This window comes from Mus caroli, unplaced genomic scaffold (assembly GCF_978045245.1).
Source record: "Mus caroli unplaced genomic scaffold, Mus_caroli_1 scaffold_8, whole genome shotgun sequence".
NCBI lineage: Eukaryota > Metazoa > Chordata > Mammalia > Rodentia > Muridae > Mus > Mus caroli.
In genome coordinates, this window is record NW_028227263.1 from 67,623,138 (window position 1) to 67,643,166 (window position 20,029).

At 51.9% G+C, this 20,029-nt stretch overlaps 1 protein-coding gene across 2 annotated transcripts; it reads left to right on the top strand.

Annotated features, from left to right (window-relative positions):
• The first annotated feature begins 1,870 nt into the window (after nucleotides 1-1,870).
• Nucleotides 1,871-17,007, top strand: Mfge8 (milk fat globule EGF and factor V/VIII domain containing). Of its 2 annotated transcripts, XM_021166962.2 has the most exons (10): nucleotides 1,871-2,038; nucleotides 5,517-5,639; nucleotides 5,883-6,014; nucleotides 7,790-7,900; nucleotides 8,129-8,310; nucleotides 8,628-8,783; nucleotides 9,394-9,538; nucleotides 14,323-14,507; nucleotides 15,973-16,122; nucleotides 16,228-17,007. In XM_021166962.2, the coding sequence occupies exons 1-10, from the start codon at nucleotides 1,966-1,968 to the stop codon at nucleotides 16,363-16,365; spliced, it is 1,395 nt and encodes a 464-aa protein (XP_021022621.1). In that variant the 5' UTR covers nucleotides 1,871-1,965; the 3' UTR covers nucleotides 16,366-17,007. The 2 variants fall into 2 exon arrangements, with proteins under 2 accessions (XP_021022621.1, XP_021022622.1); XM_021166963.2 differs by lacking the exon at nucleotides 7,790-7,900 and having other exon boundaries at nucleotides 1,872-2,038.
• The last annotated feature ends 3,022 nt before the right edge of the window (nucleotides 17,008-20,029 follow it).

Consider the following 20,029-nt stretch of genomic DNA (forward strand, 5'->3'; position numbering starts at 1 on the left):
CTTAATCACTGAGTCATCTCTCCAGCCCCAGAACAATTCTAACAAGGATCTCCTAACAGTAACACATCCCATGCTAGGTCTCGGTGTGCAGCTGGTGTTCACATTTCACTCTCCTGATTCAAATACTGTTATTAAAATACTTATGTGTAAACGGATTGTGTACACAGGATAAAAAAGAAAAAAGAATCCATGGCCTGCTGTCAGTAGAGACAAGCCCCTCCTCTTCAGGCTCCCATTTCTTTCCTCTGTCTGCTCTGTAATACTCATTTTCTTTCAGTCTAGGTGCTTTCCAGGGACAAGGCTGTTTCTTATACTTGTCACCAAGATCTTATAACCCACAAATCCTAAAACTTTGTATAGTCACCACCACCCCACCACCACCACCACCACCATTATCATCATCATCATCTTGCAGTTATCATTTTGAGGCTTTGGGTCTTACATAGCTCAAGCTCGGTTTCCAACTCCATGTCTAGCTGAGGACAACTTGAATTCCTGGTCCAACTTCCCCACTTCCCACGTGTTGAGATTACAGGCCAGAAGCTTTTAAACAACTTTATCATATTATCATTATTGCCATCATTATCATTAGTGTGTATGTGTGTGGTCACACATGTGACACTGGGTGGGTGCGGGGGTCAGAGGTCGGCTTTGTGGACTTGGGCTCTCTGCTTCTGTCTGCCTTCCTGATCGATTTGTGGGGATTGAATTGAGGTTGCCGCACTCGCTCAGCAAGTGCTTTACCCACTGAACCATCTCTTTAGCCAGATCTATCTTTCTTTCTTTCTTTCTTTCTTTCTTTCTTTCTTTCTTTCTTTCTTTCTTTCTTTCTTTCTGCCATAGAGTCTCATTCTGGTGGTCAGGGTAGCTGAGGACTCACCATGTTGTTCAAGCTAGCCTTGGACTTTCTTTAATAATCCAGTGTGCTGGCATTATAGGCTTGAACCACCACAGTGGCCAAAATCCTAAAATATTTCCTATTTGGAACTTTTACACAAGTTTGCCAATTCCTTTTATTTTTTTATTTTTTTATTTTTTGTCTTTTCATGGTTTCTAAAGACGTTATGTCATCCTGTGGTGTCATTTTGCACAGATGTCTATCTAATGGAATGGTTGTGCATCTCTAAGCATAACTGCTAGGTCTTAAGGCATTGATATGTGACATTTTGAAAGACATTACCAAATAAAGAAGCTGAGCTGGCGTATACTCTGTCCAAGGTCCGCGTGCCTCAGCCTGTTTGCCCCACAGCCTCTGCTGTTAACAGCCTGACACTTGCCGATCTGATAAAGGAGGAAACACAGTACTCATTGTAGCCTGAATTTGCTGTTTTCTGATTACAGATAAGAATTAGCATTTAAAGTCTAAACAGTTATTTTTAATTAACTAAACAACAAATAATAAACACACACATTTAGGAAACAGGGTCCCATTCTATAGCCCAGACTAGTCTGGAACTCAATATGGATGGAGCCCACTCTGGGGATCCGATCTGGAACTGTCTGAACCTCCTGATCCAGCTTCCTAAGAGTTGGGAGTACAAGCGTGAGCCACCACCACTCCTGGATTATTTTGTTTTATTTATCTTTGCTGGGTTGGGGATCGAATCTAGGGTCTCCAGCATGCTTAGGGAAGCACTCCATTATCCAGCCACTTGTTAAAATTCCTCCTGAGCAATTTCCCCCTGTCCAGTCCATTCAGGAAGCGGGCCAGGCTGAGGACTGGCAGCGGCATCAGGGCGTGGCTCGCCGGGAGGCTGAGGCACTGGACCCCCCACTTCAGCCCTCCCTCTTCCCACTGTGGTCTCGGAGCTCCGCCCAGAGTCCGCCCGGGGCTGTCCGGGGCGGAGCCCTTGGGCCAGTGGGCGGAGCTGAGGCGCCTGATTTATTCCCGAGTGAGAGGAGCGGACGCAGGAACTCTCGAGTCCCAGCATCAGAGCGCGTGGACCCTTTCCCGCGTCCCGCAGCATGCAGGTCTCCCGTGTGCTGGCCGCGCTGTGCGGCATGCTACTCTGCGCCTCCGGCCTCTTCGCCGCGTCTGGTGAGTCCCTCTGGCCTCGCCCCTGTTCTGCCCGCCGCTCGGAGGTTCTCAGCGACGCCCTCCCTCTACTCCTACTGTTGACAAACTTGAGCAGAGCCTGGAGGGGGACGCTCAGGGGTAGGAGAGGCGAACGTGCCTCAGTGCGCTCTGCCCTGGGGCCTTGGGGCTGTGATAAGTAGCTTTTGCACTGAGTGGTGACCCTGGACACCGGGTGACAGCCTGGCCTCCCCCCAGGGATGTGACTTACACATAACAAAGGAATCCGCTGCGTCGTGCCTCTTTCTTTTTTTTTTTACCGCGTCTGTAAAGTGAGGCCACCGAACTGTGTCTGCTTTCCAATCCAAACAATTTGGGAGAGTCTAGGACTATTGTGCGGGTACATCTCCAGCTAACGTTACCTGAAACTCTGCACTGAACCCGCCTGGTTAGAGACTCCAATGAACTTTTGTGCCCCACTTGTTGGTGTTTGATCAGATAAGGGAAGGAATGACAGAGGGGTCGGTGCGAGAGACTGGCTTGTAGGTGGGGCGGGTCTGGAACTTAGAAAAGGGCTTCCTGCTCCCGACTGACCTTGGCCAGCTGCTTTATCTCTCCTCCTCCTCCTCCTCCTCCTCCTCCTCCTCCTCCTCCTCCTCCTCCTCCTCCTCCTCCTCTTTCTCCTCCGCTCTGAGGTCCCCTGTAGAAGTCTGGGCCTCTTGCGGGATGCTGCTGGAGAGAGTTCATCATGAAAAAGCAGTGCCCACGTGGGGCCATGGGGCGGGTGAGCTCAGCGGCTCTTCAGGCAGCCCCTAAATCCTTTCTCATAGAAACCGGGACTGGTGTGATCACAAGCAGGAGAGATCACAGCTGTGCTCTGTCGCCCAGCACAGGATCTGACCTCCGGGTTGGAGCTAAAGGCATTGGGTGCCCCAAGCTTCCATGACCTGGGAACTCCTGGTCTGTCCACTCAACTGGAAAGATACTTGGGTCTCCTCTGACCCTTTCCACCCCTCTTTGCCCTCCCCACAACCTGCGCCCTGGCCAAATGTTCCTGGAGACACTTCCCAGAGAAGGACCCTGAAATCTCATAGGCCTTTTAGAGGATCTGGCCTCTCCTGGTCTCATATGCAGGTGGCCAGCCTCAGTCCCAACGCCACTGCTTCTGGCCACCTTCCACTTTCTGATTTCCTCTCTGGACCCTTGGTTTGGTTCCTGGTCTAGCTGTAGGGAAGGCTGAAAGCCGGGCCCTTGTTGGTATTGGGTGCCTAGGCCTTGGCCTATCCAGAACCTCCACGTGAGGCTGTGACTGTGCCCTTCCAGGTCAGAAGGGATTAACCTGCTATTTAAAGCAAGTGACTAATAGTTCTGCCACAGCGCCTTAGGGCCCTTGCCGAGGTGAAGCTGTGTGGGCTGGTGCTCATTAATGGTGTTGCCTGCCTCCAGCTTGGGAACCTGAGCTGGGAGGGGGGGTAGGGGAGGGGGCTTGAGCTTTCTGGAGGGCCTTGGGTGGGCAGCTGTGGGGAGGAGAAGAGATCTCTTAGGTTTGAGTCCAGTGCCGAGTTTGGGGTGAAGTCTAGTAGTACAAAGGGCCCTCTTTGGGTACAGCAGACCTGGGAAGCAGCTGTTCACTGGTTGGTGCCAGTGTCACGGTACCTGGGACAGATGGGAGTGAGGTGAGCTTCGGAGACAGGGTGCTTCCAGTCCCTGTTTGGGCATGGCGACAGGGTGGGGTTTGCCAGCTGCTTGGCTGAGCTGTGTATTGCCCATCAGATCACAGGACAGGTGATCTCAGCCCCAGCTTACCCCACCCCTCTTCCTGTCTTCTCCGTTCTGGTTGACTGTGCACATCTGTCACCCAAGGCGCCCCCAAAGCTCCAGGGATCTCTCCAACCTTCCTCCATCTCTTCAGTTCATGATTCACAGAGCCTCTCAGATTCACCTGCTCGTGTTTCTTCCCTTTGCCCCAGTGTGCCAATGTGCTTCTTCATCATTCAGCCTGGAAGCTGTATCTGCTGCATCTGTGCATCTGCTGCAACTGCTGCATCTGCTGCATCTGCTGCATCTGCTGCATCTGCTGCATCTGCTGCATCTGCTGCCGCCAGACCTGCACTTCTTAACCTGTCAGCCTTGTCCTAGGGCTTTCAGCCTTCTGCCATTCAGACTTCAGTCTGGAGAGAGAGAGAGAGAGAGAGAGAGACGGAGGCAGAGATGGAGAGATGAGAGACAGAAACACATAAACTGAGAGAGAGACAGAGACAGAGACAGAGGGAGACACACACACACACACGCAGAGATGGAGAGATGAGAGACAGAAACACATAAACTGAGAGAGAGAGACAGAGACAGAGGGAGACACACACACACACACACACGCAGAGATGGAGAGATGAGAGACAGAAACACATAAACTGAGAGAGAGACAGAGACAGAGGGAGACACACACACACACACGCAGAGATGGAGAGATGAGAGACAGAAACACATAAACTGAGAGAGAGAGAGACAGAGACAGAGGGAGACACACACACACACACGCAGAGATGGAGAGATGAGAGACAGAAACACATAAACTGAGAGAGAGACAGAGACAGAGGGAGACACACACACACACACACACACACACACACACACACACACACACGCGGTGGTGGGGCGTGTCTGAGACTTGTCAGCCAATGCTTGGGAGACTTAAGGAAGGCTAAAAAGTTATTGACAGACTGCAGCATACAAAGTCTAAACTTATCATCCTTAAGGTCCCTCTCATTCTGGCCTGAGTCCAGTCACACCTGAACCATTCCCCAATGTGCCATGTCCTCAGTGTGTCTGCTTCTCCCTAGAATATTATTTTCTAGTCCCTTGTCATCAGCTTTAAAAAAATGTATTTGCTTTATTGTCTATATATGTGTGTGAGGGTTTTCTGCCAGAGCAGTAAGTGCTCTTAATCTCTGAGCCATCTCTCTAGCCGATTTTAAGATTTGTTTTATCTATTTTTTTATTTTTATTTTTAAAGATAGATTTATTCGTTTGTTTGTTTATTTTTTAATGTATGTGATAGTATACTGTCACTCTCTTCAGACACACCAGAAGAGGGCATTGGATCCCTTTACAGGTGGTTGTGAGCCACCATGTAGTTGCTGGGAATTGAACTCAGGACCTCTGGAACTGCTCTGGAAGATCAGTTAGTGCGCCTAACCACTGAGCCATCTCTCCAGCCCTGTGTTTGTTTGCGTTTTGTTTTGTTTTTACAAATTATGTATACATATCTCTGTGTGGGCAAGTGCATCTGAGTACAGGTGCCTAGGACTCTGCAATGCTTGACACGTGCTACCATTGAGCTATATCCCTAGTCTCGATGGCTTCTTGAGGATAGAATAACAGCTAACTTCTGTCTCAGGGGCCCAGCATGTCCACATTGTAGTGGGACTCTTTTTTTTTTTCTTTTGGTTTCGGGACTCTTTTAAGTGCTTACCAAATGATCATGTTTGGTCTGTGGTTGCAGGTGACTTCTGTGACTCCAGCCTGTGCCTGAACGGTGGCACCTGCTTGACGAGCCATGACAATGACATCTACTGCCTCTGCCCCGAAGGCTTCACAGGCCTCGTGTGCAATGAGACTGAGAAAGGTACCTGCTCCCCGTGGCTTGCCTCCCCTGTCTCTTCCAAGTGGGTAGCCCTTGTTCCAACGATTTCAGTATGTGGGCAAACTGATCCTTTCAGAGACCCTCTTGGGTCCAGGATGGTGGTGGCAGGGAAGAAAAGAGACTCATTTGGATAGACCGCTGGAGGCTGGGTCACGTGCTGCCCTTTGCTGTGTTCCCAGCCCTTTTTAGACCACCTCTCCATCTGATGTGTCTCCTCGCTTCCAGGGCCGTGCTCCCCAAACCCTTGCTACAATGATGCCAAATGTCTGGTGACTGTGGACACACAGCGAGGGGACATCTTCACCGAATACACCTGCCAGTGCCCTGTGGGTTACTCGGGCATCCACTGTGAAACCGGTAAGCACTGGGGGGCCTGTTGCTGGGCACAGGCACTTGTAGTGAGGATGCCTCTGTGGAGACTGAGGAATGGGCAGAGTTCAGAGAGCATCCCATTGTCCCGTGCCAGGCTTCACACCTAGCTTTCTCTCTTGGGACTTCAGGCCAGGCCTAGTGTTGTTGTGGGGAATGAGAGTGTGGGGACCGAGGTCATGGGAATGCCATGTCCTGGAGACATATATTTTCAGAGTTAAGTCTTGGGACTCTTGTTCACCCCTAAGAAGAAATAGGTATGCTATTTAACTTGGAGCCAAGACCAGCTCACAGGGGTCAGGGAGGAGGGGGAGGGAGGCTGTGTTGTCCTGTGCTATAGGAAGGCTAGAAGCCTGGTATATAGGGAGGAGCTGACCTGTCTGACCTGTTTGGCTATCCCCTGGGCTCCAGAGGGCCCTGGGTGAGCACCAGCTAACACTGCTGGTGATAGTTCAATATGCTGCCCCCAACTCTGCCCTAAGCAGCATAGCAAGGCTTTTCTTGCCCTGTGTCACATGGGAAGGGCTGTGTTTAGATAAGGGAGAGAGAAAGGTGTGTGTGTGTGTTAGGGGTCCAGTTTTCAGCTCTCTAGGTCAGGAAGTGAACATCCTGGGGGCTATAGAAGAAGGAGCCAGCTGGGCTGACTACATGTGGGCTGGGCCCCAGGATGGGAGAATATAGACAGAGTCCCTGGGATGGCCCTGACTTAAGGAGACAGAGCAAAGGCCTGGTCTTTGAAGGCTGGACCAAAGCCAGATGAGCTTGAGATCCGTAGGGGGAGGATGGGGGAGCTCCTGATTGCTAAGGCAGGTGGAAGGCTGGGTGGAGCCAGGCAAGCCTGCTAATTACCGAGTGGAGCCGGGCTAACCATGGTGTATCTGGGTGTGAATTAGCTACGCAGCCTTCTCTGGGCTGCCAGGTCTAGAGTTGGCTCTAGGCTGGATGGTGGCACCTGGAGCAGAGGGTAGGTGGTGCCCATACAGGCTGCAGGAGTGAGGGGGTAGAGGGACTGCACTCTTCTTTGTTACACTGTTTCTGGTGCCAATGCCAAGGCTGCACCTTTGGGTCCCTTGGGGCGTGGAGATGGTGGGTATGAGGCATCAGCTGGCTGACCTGGCCCAGATCTTGGACTAGAGTCCTGTAGGTTATCCCTGGTTCCCCCCTGGTAGCAGAAGCCTGGGTACCCACTGTAGGTTTTCAGAGGGATGGAAAGGTCCTCTTGCCAACAGGTTTGATCGATATCCTGAGTTTCTAGTATCACGTTACTGGTTACGCAAAGGTGATGGGGCTGTGGCTAGGGACATGCTAACATATGATGGGTGTGTGGGTAAGGACTTGGTGGTCAAAGGTGCAAAGGATACAGAAGAAAGCAGAATGCTCCTCGTACTCTCCTCAGAAAACTGCTGAGGGGGATTCTACAAAGTACCATGGAGAGTCAGGTGTGATGCCAAAAGCCTCTAATTGGGGCCAAGGCAGGAGAATTCACAGGTCCAAGGCTAGCATGGGCAACTGGGAGTGTCCCTGTCTCAAAGCAGTAAGGACTGGGGATGTAGCTCAGTGGTAGAAGTCTCACCTAGCTTGTTCAAGTTTAGTCCCCAGTACTACACACATGCTAAGAAGATGACGAAAAGCCTGCTTTGTGTGGAGTTACCTTTGCTGTTCCGTACTGTCCAAGGCAACTCCGCTCCCAAAGCCACCCGTCCTGGGCGAGCCAGGGCTAGGGATGTGGAAGAAGAGGTCATCCTGCTTTTCTCTCCTACCAGAGACCAACTACTACAACCTGGATGGAGAATACATGTTCACCACAGCCGTCCCCAATACTGCCGTCCCCACCCCGGCCCCCACCCCCGATCTTTCCAACAACCTAGCCTCCCGTGAGTTAACTCTGCTGGCCCCTTGTCTCCTGTGTCTCCCGTGACGTCTTCTCTTCCATCTGCTGTCGGTGTCCCTTGGTGTTATCTGCTCTGAGTGAGGGTCTGAGGTTCTCTTGGTCTCTAGGTCCTCATCAGAGGCCACGTTGTTTTTTTCTCCTCTTGTCCTGTGGATATAACCGGGCCATGGAACTTTGGATCAGGCTTCCGATGGTCACTGTCTCCCTGCAGGTTGTTCTACACAGCTGGGCATGGAAGGGGGCGCCATTGCTGATTCACAGATTTCCGCCTCGTCTGTGTATATGGGTTTCATGGGCTTGCAGCGCTGGGGCCCGGAGCTGGCTCGTCTGTACCGCACAGGGATCGTCAATGCCTGGACAGCTAGCAACTATGATAGCAAGCCCTGGATCCAGGTAGGAAGGAACATAGGGCAGGATGATAGGGGACACAAAGAGAGGTGGCCACGAGTGATGTGTCTCTATATGGAGGGCAGCCTTGGGCCTGGAGCCAGTGGGCAAATTATGAGAAGAGATGGCCTTCTTTGATAAAGGGGCTTTGGCACCCATAGGCCTCTTGGGGTCTTGGAACTTGGGCTTTTCAGAGCGTAGGCTCCAGAACCTCGGGAGAGAAACCAGCCCCTTGGAGAAAGAACCTAGTGAGCTAGCCCGTTGGGTTTGGATGGGAGGAACTTGATGATGAAGAGACCCATCTTTCTTGCCCCGGGGTCCAGGTGAACCTTCTGCGGAAGATGCGGGTATCAGGTGTGATGACGCAGGGTGCCAGCCGTGCCGGGAGGGCGGAGTACCTGAAGACCTTCAAGGTGGCTTACAGCCTCGACGGACGCAAGTTCCAGTTCATCCAGGATGAAAGCGGTACCGGAGACAAGGTGGGTCTTAGGAGAGGAATCTAAAGTCAGGACCCCTAAGAGTCTAGCACTGATTGAGAAGCAAGAGAAGCCTGAGTGGTAGGGTTGGGGCGAATCTCCCAGTGTCCCTTGGTATGTAGACATGGATAGACCTTGATCGTGTTTATGTTCTGTGATTGCAGGATGCAATCTCACCCGATCGAGGCTCAGAGTAGTAGTGCCCTGCCCTGGAAGGGGTGGTGGTTGTGGTAGATTTGGGCTCCATTCTGAACATTTCAGGGCTACAGTGTACAGTTGTGAAGGTGTAATTAACAAAGTGGGCACCGTTTACAGCACAGATACCACACAGGTCTGTACTGCTGTTATCAAAGTCTTTTGAGGATGTACACAGAGAGAGGCCCTCTAGAGAGCCCCACGTGAGCTGGAGTTTATGCCCGGGCCCTGCGATGACCAACAAGAAGGTGACAAGGACACTGTTCTGATGGTGGTGGTGGACAGTCAAAGCCAGGGTTGCAGGCTCAGTACATGTGGGTTCCATGGAGTCTGTTCTTCCACCCACTGATGGCCTCTCAGGCACGAAGGGGAAGAGGCAAACTTGCTTCCTCCTCCAGTCCTCCCCCTTCTCTTCTAGGAGTTTCTGGGTAACCTGGACAACAACAGCCTGAAGGTTAACATGTTCAACCCGACTCTGGAGGCACAGTACATAAGGCTGTACCCTGTTTCGTGCCACCGTGGCTGCACCCTCCGCTTTGAGCTCCTGGGCTGTGAGCTGCACGGTGAGTCCGAGATGAAGCTTCCTCTGATGTTGTGAGCTGCTCAGGGGCTACTATGGAGACTGACCCCTTGCGTCCCGCCTGGGAGTTCCAGTTATGTGCTGTCTGCCATGCCAGTCCATTGCTCTGGGCATTTTGGTTGGTCATTTCACATCTCAGTATTTCTGCTCATTTTGGTTCCTGGTGCTTCTAGAATAGCCAGTGAATTCTACCATTGCAGGGGAATTGTCTGTTTTCTTTGTTGCTGTGTTCCCAGGGCCTCAAACACGTGGGTGCTTAGTTAATCTTTGATGAGGGATGAATGAATGAATGAATGGATGGAAGGACACCTGGCTGCATTATTCATCCGAGATACCTAGCCGGGAGGTGCAAGCATAGAGCTTTCCCTGCAAGCGTCTGCCACCAGCGTTGTGTCAGCATGCAGGTGCTTCTAGGACTAGCTTGGAGTTTGGTGCTTCTGCAGACAGGGGGACTAGAAAGGGACAGATTTGCTGCTGAACCAGGGAGATTACTCTCTGAAGAGGACCTTCTGACCAATCCTGCCATCTAGTTAAAGCCCCACTGTCTCTTTTTGAGACTGGTTTCTCTTTGCAGCCATGGCGCCACCTGCTGGCCACATGGGGGTAACTATAGGGCTGGCTCTGCTGGACTGGAGAGCTCGCCCCAGACCCGCTGGAAGCCAGAATACTTGGAATAGTGGGCTGTGCCTTCTTTCCCTTCAATGGCACTGCTTCCTGTTTCTGCATTTTAGATACCACCTAGAGCTGAGTTTTGGGTCTCACTGTTTTTTTTTCCCCTTAAGTGCTAGCGACTCAGGGTTTGTGAATACTAGCCACAGGTGCCACTACTGAACCACACCCAAGCCCCGGTCTATTTTGTTTTGTTTTGTTTTGTTTTTGAGACAGGATCGCTCTACATAGCCCTGGCTGTCCTGAGATTCACTGTGTAGACTAGGCTGTCCTTGAACTCACAGAGATCCACCTGCCTTTGTCTCCTGAGTGCTGGGATTAAAGGCATATGCCATCATGCCTACTCCCTTCCCCTTTAAAAGTATAGAGTTAAGCTAGTAAGAAGTCAAACTTGGCCCTTGTGCTCAAGAAGCCAATTGAAACAGCTAAATTAATGGTCAAACGTGGGAATATGGACATATAAGGGAAGATGGACACAGATCCACTAGTCTCTCCAAGTCCATCTTTGGGGTCCTGAACTGTGTTGAAAGTTTAAATAGAGGGCCAGGGACATGCATGTCTAAGCAGTCCTGAGTTATTGTCCCGCCCACTGCTGACTCATCATTGCCTGAGCTTCTGTTTCATCCTGGTCTGGCAAGTTGTTAGAATGTATAAAACCTTCAGGGAGGGAGGTTCCCCCTTCTCCGGCAGGGCACGGGATTCCTGGGTACATTTGCATCTGTTGGCACCCTTTGTTTCAGTAGTCTGATAATCAGAGGGAGAGACACAAGTATCTTTTAGAATATTGATTTTTGCCAGGAAGGTTATCCTGCTCCTGGGGCCATTGCCTTTTGCTTCATGTGACTCCGTATCTGGCAAAGGACAGAACACGGTCTGGTTTGGCCACTGCTCCCTGGGGTCACCCAGCCTTCACTGCTGGCTTAAGGCCTCTGGTTCTCTAAGTTGCCAGGATAGTGTAGCCCTGAGTGATTTAAGTCTTGGGGTGGGGCAATCTGAGAGTCATACCAGAGAATGAAGAGCTGTGCCCTCTGCCTCCTTCCCGCCTTTCTCTGTAATCCAGGCTGTTAGCTGGAGAGTGATGATGCAAATGTGTGTGTCTGTGTGTGTGTGTGTCTGTGCACTGTACATGGGTGAGGCCCAGGTGTCCTGGGAGTTCACAAGGCTTCCCAGACCAGGGTTGTTATTTTTAGCAGACAGTGTCTTGGGTAAATTAAGTGTTCAATTTAGACAGTTACTAAGTTTCCCCTAAATACTTAGATCCCAGGAAAGAACAAGTGAGACCTTTGACCTCATGAAACTTTTACTTTTGTTCTCTCAAAGGGAGTCAGAGGTGAGATTAGCAAATGAAAGGGCAAGATGGCTGAGTAGTTCAAGGCACCTGCTGCTGTTCCAGAGGACTTGGGTTGGTTTCTAGCGCCCACATCAGGTGGCTCACAACCACGAGGAAGCACGAGGAAGGCCAATTCCGGTGGTCCCAGTGCTTTCATCTGGCCTCCATGTACTGCACACATGCAGTGCTTCTACAGCAACCCAGGCTAACACACAAATAAATAGATATGGTGCCTAAACACTCAGGCACATATTATAAAGAAGAGAAAAGAAGAAAGATCAGCTAGCAGCCAGAAGTCTGAAGGAGGAAGTGGTGGGGTCATGGGGAGCAGTGTGTGTGTGTGTGTGTGTGAGTGTGTGTGTATGTGTGTGTAGGATTCTTCAGCTGGAGAGCCAGTCCCAGGAAGATCTTAGAAAGAGTATGCTAGGTGGAGACTTGCAAGGACAAAGGTCCTGGGGCTTGTTGAAGGATAAGAACGTCTCTGGGGCTGCATCCTAGAGTGTGCAGGGAGGCTTGGAGAGTGGTGAGCTCCATAGACCAACTCTCAGCATCTTCCAGCTCTACTCTGGAGCTGCTGGGGCAGAATTTTTAATTTAGTTTAATTTCCAGTTCTGGTGGGTTTTTAAAAAATATGTATGTATGTATGTATGTATGTATGTATGTATGTATGTATGTATGTGTATGAGTGCTCTGTCTGCATGCACCCCTACAAGATAGAAGAGGACAGCAGATCCCATTACAGATGGCTGTGAGCCGCCGTGTGGTTGCTGGAAATTGAACTCAGGACCTCTGGAAGAACAGCTAGTGCTCTTAACCTCTGAGCCATCCCTCCAGCCCCCCCCCCCCCCCCCCCGGTTCTAGTGATGTCACCCAGGGCAGATACTCTGTCACTGAGCTAAATCTCCAGAGTCTGTCTCTTTAATTTTTAAGAGATAGGGTTTTGCTATACAGTCCAAATCACCAAAGACACTGTCTGCTAAAAATAACAACCCTGTCTGGGGAGATTTATGGCCTCCAGGACACAGGGGCCTCACCCCAGGTTGGATCGTGCAATTCTTCTGCCTCAACCTGCTAGGATCACAGGAAGGTACACCATGCCTGGCCAGCTTGTTTATAAGCTCTGCCATGTCTGTGGAGAGCTACAGAGGGTCTCACTTCACAGAGGAGGGAGGAGTTGGCCCCCAGAGAGGCAAGGACTTGTGCATGCATATCCCGAGGTCATGGTCTCTAGTTTGCCTTCTCTGGGAGGCCCATGACAGGGGACAGGGATGGTTGTACAGGGTCCCACTCCTAGGAGATGAGGATAATGAGTAATGTCTGCAAAGTAGTCCCAGGGTAGTGGCTGCCTCAGCATGTCCCTGTCCTGGGCCCAAAGGATGAACAAGCTCACAGCCCAGGAACCTCTTTGGAAGCAGAGTGATGTCTAGCCTTTTGTATTGGGTAGCTCAGCCGGCACCTTCAGCGAGATTGGGAGGCAGGCATTTGGGGGACACACTTCCCTGGTGAAAATGTGACTCTTTATCCCCTCTGCCCCACCCACTCTTCTGCCTTTCTGGGGATGTGGTGGGGTATGAGAGACTCGAATTATCCGCCCAGGAGGTTTCCTTTCTACCTAGCATTACCTGTTCATCCAGGAGCCCTATGTGTGCAAACTTGTCGGCCATTCCTGAGAGTGAGCCTGGAGGCAGAGGGCGGGGACAAAGGCTATTCTCAGGGTCTACACCCCGGCATGCCAAAATGTTGGGGTGAGCCAAGGCCCTCTTAAGGAATGCTCTCGGGAAGGGCACAGAAGCAACCCCCAAACTCCAGGAATCCCTGGGCTTCAGTAGCCTGTAACCCCTGGAGGGTAGGGATGCTTGCTATACATTGCTGGATGGCCAGGGCTTTACAGGTCCCAGCATGGGGGATGATGTCATATTGGTGTGTCGGTCAGGATCAGGTCTCTTGAGATGTGGATACCTCTCTGTGGTTGGGGCAACATCTCTCTGCCTCCGCTTTCTCATGGATAGGATGGGGTTGCTGAAAGCTACTTACTTGTTCAGTGTGCTCTGTGACTAAAGTAAGTCTATGATACCAGGAAGCACCCAGTTGTGTGAGGTGACCTGAGGGAAGGGAGGGAGTGCTAGGAGTAGTCTGGCCGTGTGGGTCAGGGGGTCTAGGTGGTCCTCTAGGTGCAAGTTGGGATGGGGTGGGGTTGGGGCTGAGTCCAGCTGACTGTAGTGAAGAGACAATGGAGAACTTGGTCTTGGAAGGCAGGTAGGAAGTCCAAGAGGATGCTAAGTTGGGCATCATGGCCTAGATCCAGATGTTAGGAAGCTGAGGCTGGAGGATCTTCTAATAGGTTTTTCCCCCCGAGACTGGGTTCTCTGTGTAGCCCTGGATGTCCTGAAAACTGGAGTCCAGGAGTTCAAAGGCTAGTCTGGGTGACACAGCTAGATCCAGCTCAAAAAACAAAAGCTGGGTTGTCACTCGGTTGGTAAGAGCGCTCACCAGAAGCCGTGGATTTGGCATTCAGCACCACATAACCTAGGTGTGGGGGTGCATGGCTGTAATTCCTTCACTCCGGCAGTGGAGGCAAGGGCCAGATGTCCAAGGTCATCCTTGACAGCATAGTGAGTTTAAGTCAGCCTGGGCGACATAAAATACTGCCTCAAAAATCAAACCAAACCAAACCTTAAACCAAAATAAAAGTCGTTTAGGAACCACAGCCGTTCCTCCTTTATCGTCTTGTACCTACACATACTGGTGACAGCCCCCTTTGCCCACAGGATGTTCTGAGCCCCTGGGCCTGAAGAATAACACGATTCCTGACAGCCAGATGTCAGCCTCCAGCAGCTACAAGACATGGAACCTGCGTGCTTTTGGCTGGTACCCCCACTTGGGACGGCTGGATAATCAGGGCAAGATCAATGCCTGGACGGCTCAGAGCAACAGTGCCAAGGAATGGCTTCAGGTGAGAGCGGTGGGATCTGTGACCCTGCCCAGCCCTGTCTGCTCTCCAAGGGATTTCCTGAAAAGCCTTGGTTTTTTTTGTTTCTTTTTCTTTTTCTTTTAACCAGGCCACCCCTTTTTTCTTGGTCCTGCTTTGATATGCTTACACACACACACACACACACACACACACACACTCGGGAGTAGTACCACCCCATCAGCTGCCACAGAGTTTCAAGGCTTGCCTGTGGGCAGCAGGGCAGGATGGCAGAGGGCACTTTAGGACTAAACCACTTCAGCAAAGCACATGTGTTCTCCCGCTCACTGTAACTGGGAAATCTCAGTAGAGAATGGAGAATGCAGATGGGGAAACTGAGTCCTGGAAGATTGTGTGGTGCTTACCTGCTGGTTGTGGGTGAGCTGAGCTTATAGCCTAGATCTGGGGACTGCCTGTCTAGGGGTCAGTTTCCAGGATAGGGCAAGGACAAACCTGGGCTGGAGGTGCTCAGTCGGAGTTGGGTTCATCAAGAGCCACCTGCTCTTGGGCTCTCTGAGGACCATGTAAGGCTCCAGGCAGCCTGACAGGTTTCAGAAGCAATTCTCACTCCTATAGGCTGTGGTCTCTTGGCTTGTCCATCATACCCCAACATACATCTGATGCAGGAGCTGGCAGGGTCGGCCAAGGCCTGGACCTCTGAAATGCACTTCACCGAGCTTTACTGTGCTGGAGTTTGTGGGTGTCAAAGTGGATTATTTATGTGTCTTTATGTTTTCCTTCACATTGGAGATAGAACTCTGGGTTTTGGGCATTCCAGACCAGTGCCGTGCCACTGAACTATATCTCCTGTTCTTGGCATTTTGAGGCAGGGTGTTGCTATGTAGCCAGGCTGGACTTCCTCTCCATTCTCAGCCTCCCGAGTTCTAGGGTTATAGGTGAGCCACCATACATGGCTTTATGCTCATTTTATGGAAGAGTGTCTTAGGGTTACTATTGCAGGGATGAAACACCATGACCAAAAAGGAGTTGGGGAGGAAAAGGCTTATTCAGCTTACACTTCCATATCACTGTTCATCACTGAAGGAAGTCAGGGCAGGAACTCAAATGGGGCAGGAGCCTGGAGGTAGGAACTGATGCAGAGGCCCTGGAGGGATGCTGCTTATTGGCTTGCTCCACATGGCTTGCTCGTGTGCTTTCTTATAGAACCCAGGGCCACCAGCCCAGGAATGATTCTACCCACAGTGGTCTGGGCCCTCCCCCACAAATCACCAATTGAGAAAATGCTTACAGCTGGACCTTATAGAGAGGCATTTTTTTTTTCTCACTTGAGGGTCCCTCCTTTCAGATAACTCTAGCTTGTGTCAAGTTGACATAGGACTAGCCAGCACAAGGAGGAAATGCGCTAGCAGGCCATCTCCAGTGTGTCTGTCTGTCTTTACACCTTCTTGAAGAAGGCTCCAAGCGAGAACAATGTTGTTTTTTCCTATAGGTTGACCTGGGCACTCAGAGGCAAGTGACAGGAATCATCACCCAGGGGGCCCGTGACTTTGGCCACATCCAGTATGTGGCGTCCTACAAGGTAGCCCACAGTGATGATGGTGTGCAGTGGACTGTATATGAGGAGCAAGGAAGCAGCAAGGTGGGTGTCTGTCCGGCTACACTTCCTGGGATACTGTGGGGTTCTGATGGGTGGGGGAGGTGGCCGACTGTGGAGCACTACTCCTGACACTCCAGTGGTTTCCAGGTCTTCCAGGGCAACTTGGACAACAACTCCCACAAGAAGAACATCTTTGAGAAACCCTTCATGGCTCGCTACGTGCGTGTCCTCCCAGTGTCCTGGCATAACCGCATCACCCTGCGCCTGGAGCTGCTGGGCTGTTAATGCTCAGCCCTGCCAGCCCAAATGATGAGGATGGCCAGAGGCTGAGGGGCCTCCTGGCCCTGCCTCCCGGGCCCTGCTGCCTTCTGTGGCTGACGACCTTCTCGGCCCTCCCTCCTGATTGTACTGGGGCTGGAGGCAGGAAGGGCCAGGGGGTTTCAGTGTTGCCTCTCACCCTTTCCCTCACCCTGCAGCCCCCACAGGCCTCCTGCTAGCCCCCTTCTCTCAGGCATTCTGGGGGAGTCGGACAGGTCTGAGATGAATAGAGAAGAAGAGTGAAGTTGGGGTACGTGGGCTGTCTGTACCAACCACCCCAAGTCCTAAACTTCCTGCCAGGGCTTGACTCAGGACTGAAGGGAGCCTCTGACTGCCCATCCCTCTCTGCACACCACACATTCCTCCATGTTCCATTCCGGGAAGGAGAGGCCCACGCCCGCTTGCTGTCCCTTGGGTCACCAGATCCTGCCTCTTATCTCCTGAGACGCCTCTTGACCCTTGCACTGGAGCCTCAGTTGACAAGGAGACTGGCGGGTCTGGAGAGGTCGGTGGGCTCTGGGTGGTTGGCAGGTTGGCTGTGGGACCTCTGCTGGCTTGCTACCCAAGTTAACAAGCAGATTCCAAAATACATTCGTGTTCTCCACTGGACCCTCTGTGCCTCCTCATTGCCCTGTTCCAGCCAGACTGCCCGGTGCTGCTCCCTGCCTTGACCTCTAACCCTGTCCTCTTGAGCTCAACACTCTTATGCCACTCGCCAGACTGCAGATAGCTTAAGAGCAGGAGTGGGGGTTGGGGGCGCTAGGGGTGGATGCAGTTAGGAAGAGGTTTCCCTGTCCTCGAGTCTGACTCACTACGTCCCTGTCATCTCCACTTCTATGCTGCTTTGGCTCTGGCCTGCAGTGCCACCTGGTGAAGGGCCAGAGAGGGCCTGGCAGAGAGGTAGTTCCTGGGACTGTTCCCCTCCCTCTCCCTCACTAAGAAAAGAAGGTGGCTGAGGCTTGGGTACTGGGTTCTCCTTTGGTAGTTTCCATTTTCTTTGTAATGGGAGTGCTGGACCGGAGACTTTTTTTTTTTTTTTTTTAAGAAACCCAACAAACCTAGCTTTCAGAAAAGAGGTCCATGGTAGCCTGGATATGGTGGTGGTGGTGGTGGGGGGAGGGTGCAGTGCGGAAAGGAAGGGAGGGATGAGGGGTTGCCAAATAGGATTGTGGGAAAGAGCATGCTGCTTTCTAGAGTCCACTGGTGGGAGGAAAGGGGGCGGGGCTCTGCCCTGCTCTGCCAATAAGAGCTATTCTGGCCCGTGCCTCATCTTTTGGAGAGGGGTGGCTAGCTGGCTGGGAAGAGACTGAATGAAACAGCCACCCTGATTTTCAAGATTTATGTCTCAGCTAAGCTTCGGGAGCTACACTATGGCTCTCTGGGGAGCAGAAGAGCAGCTACTTGGTGGCTAAAGGGAGAACAAGTAGGTTTGTCTGCAAGCACGTCAGGGACACTCAGCTGGGAGTGCTTCTTCCTGAGAGCTGTCTACTGTTGCCAGGGCTTCTTGTGGGTAGAGCAGAGTAAGAGGCTCAGTGGTACTCTCCCCATAGAAGAGAGATGGGAGACTGCTGGGCCCGAGGGCATCTCAGCCTGAAGCCTTGCTTCAGCATTTCACTGGAGAGTCATGTGGTTGGAACTCGGAATCTAGTCTTCCTGGGGTTTTCTGGTCTCAGTCCTCCCTCCTGGGGGGCACTACCCTAGCCCCTGATCCTGGCCTTCCCTGGGGACCAGCAGGTGATGGGAGAAGCATCCTGCTTGGGATGGCTTTGCCTCCTGGGACCCACTACCCAGGAGAGGAAGTGACACTTCTCCCTACCTGGCTCACACCACACAGCCATTTTTGTGGGCCAGACTTTTTAATCTGGGCTGCTGGGCAAGTGGGTGGGTGATAGTTGGGGCACACAACCTCCCCCCCTCCCCACAACTGGTATGGGAGACTAATATTGCCCAAGCTTGTTTCTTGGTTCCTTCTATGGAGCCTTGCATGTGTTGACCACAGCCTTGGGAATGTCTCCCTTCTGGGATCCTAGCTTAGAGCCCCTCACTTTGACTTTGGCTTTCTTTTCCTTTCCTGCCTACAGTTTAGATAGACAGACTTGATATTCTCTCTGCTTACTGACCACCCTATCACTTGCTGTGACAACAGAGACCCTTCTGGCTGACCACAAGTCTGCTTCCAAAACCAGAGGCTGTTAGCTCTGAGACTACCTCTCCTGCCTCTGCCTGGTCCTAGTTTGAATATGGCAGAGGAGCCTGGAGCCTAAATTCTCAGAGCAGACAATCTGCTTATATCTTAGTTCTGAGTGACATTGGGCCTCTGGTATCTAAAATATGGAAATAGGAAGGCCGAATCCGTGACATTGCTGGGACTAAAGGAGAGAACAGAGCAAGGATGCCAAGCCTGGCCCAGCCACAGCCTCAGAGGCTTGTGGGAGTTTCCTCATTGGTACTTGTATCCTGTTTATTTCCTCATCAGTACCTCCAGGACTCAGCTCCCTCCCTAACCTGCTGGAGAACAGCTCCCTTTGCCAGTGTGCCTGGTATTCATTTTAGAGGGAACTTAAGGTTGGCCACAGAAGTGTTTTGGTTTGTTCCTAGCTGGGACACACACACACACACACACACACAGAGGGAGGGAGTCAGGGCTCTCCCGACCCTGTGGCCTTTCTCTCAGCCCTTGCTGAAGGACCTCCTTAGATTTCTCTGTTGAAACAACTAGGCCATGCAGGTCAAGACCTGGTCTTTTTGGACAGGAAAGAAAACACCCTGTCCAAACAGAAGCATCCTGAGTAGTGGCTGCTTGAGGGACAGAGGGGTGCCTGCAAGAGGGCTCTGCTAGAGGAGTGTCCCTCCTATTCTTGCTTTACACCTCCCCCCCAATCTCCAGGGGGTGGTCTATGTGTGTGGCTAACCGTTTATCTCTGTGCTCAGGAGGTTGTCATCCCTCAGCTCTCGGGGAGGCAGGAACACATAGCATACTCCTCCTGAACTATCTAGGGCAGTCATAGCCCACCCGCAGAGTGCTGAAGGGGCTTCCCTTTTTAGAAGCCTGGGTATTTTAATGGGACCTCCCACCTCTATAAACAATTCTCTGCCACCCCTCTTTTGACTCCTCCTCCAAGATGTGACAGCTACAGCTCCCGAGTCTCCATTTGCATCTTGCCAGCCGGCAGCTCCAGGTTTCAGGTCTGGATTCCAGCCCTAACAGCAGCTACTCCCCTGGGCCCAGGCCTTTGGGACTGGAGGGAAAGGGACTGTGTACCTTTAAGGGGCTGGTCCAGCGGGAGCGCGGTGTTTGTTGGAAGCCGCTTCCTCTCAGGCCATTCAAGATCCCAAATTCTTATGCTACTTCGGACCTGGACAGCCTGTGGCCTCAGCGTGTCGCAGTGGCCCCAAGCGTTGGAGCCGTCGAAGAGCTTTCTGGGGACGGTACACGTGGCTGGGGGTGGCTGTGTTTCGGGGAGCTGTGCATGCAGGTTTCTCCCTTCTAGCCTAGGGGACCCCGTGGTTGCTGAGAAGGGTGGGGATAGAAGACAGGGAACAGAGGGCAGAAGGAACTAGGGACTGAGGGACTCTGCCATGTCATCAACAGCCATATGGCGGCTGACTTGCACGCGACCCTTTTGGGAGC

What these genes read in the sequence shown, in the direction of transcription:
- Mfge8 (XM_021166962.2), top strand. Translation starts at nt 1,966, where the DNA reads ATGCAGGTCTCCCGTGTGCTGGCCGCGCTGTGCGGCATGCTACTCTGC. An exon ending in GGGCATCCACTGTGAAACCG is followed by an intron (nt 6,015 to 7,789) that starts GTAAGCACTGGG and finishes CTCTCCTACCAG; the next exon opens with AGACCAACTACTACAACCTG. An exon ending in CCTGGGCTGTGAGCTGCACG is followed by an intron (nt 9,539 to 14,322) that starts GTGAGTCCGAGA and finishes CTTTGCCCACAG; the next exon opens with GATGTTCTGAGCCCCTGGGC.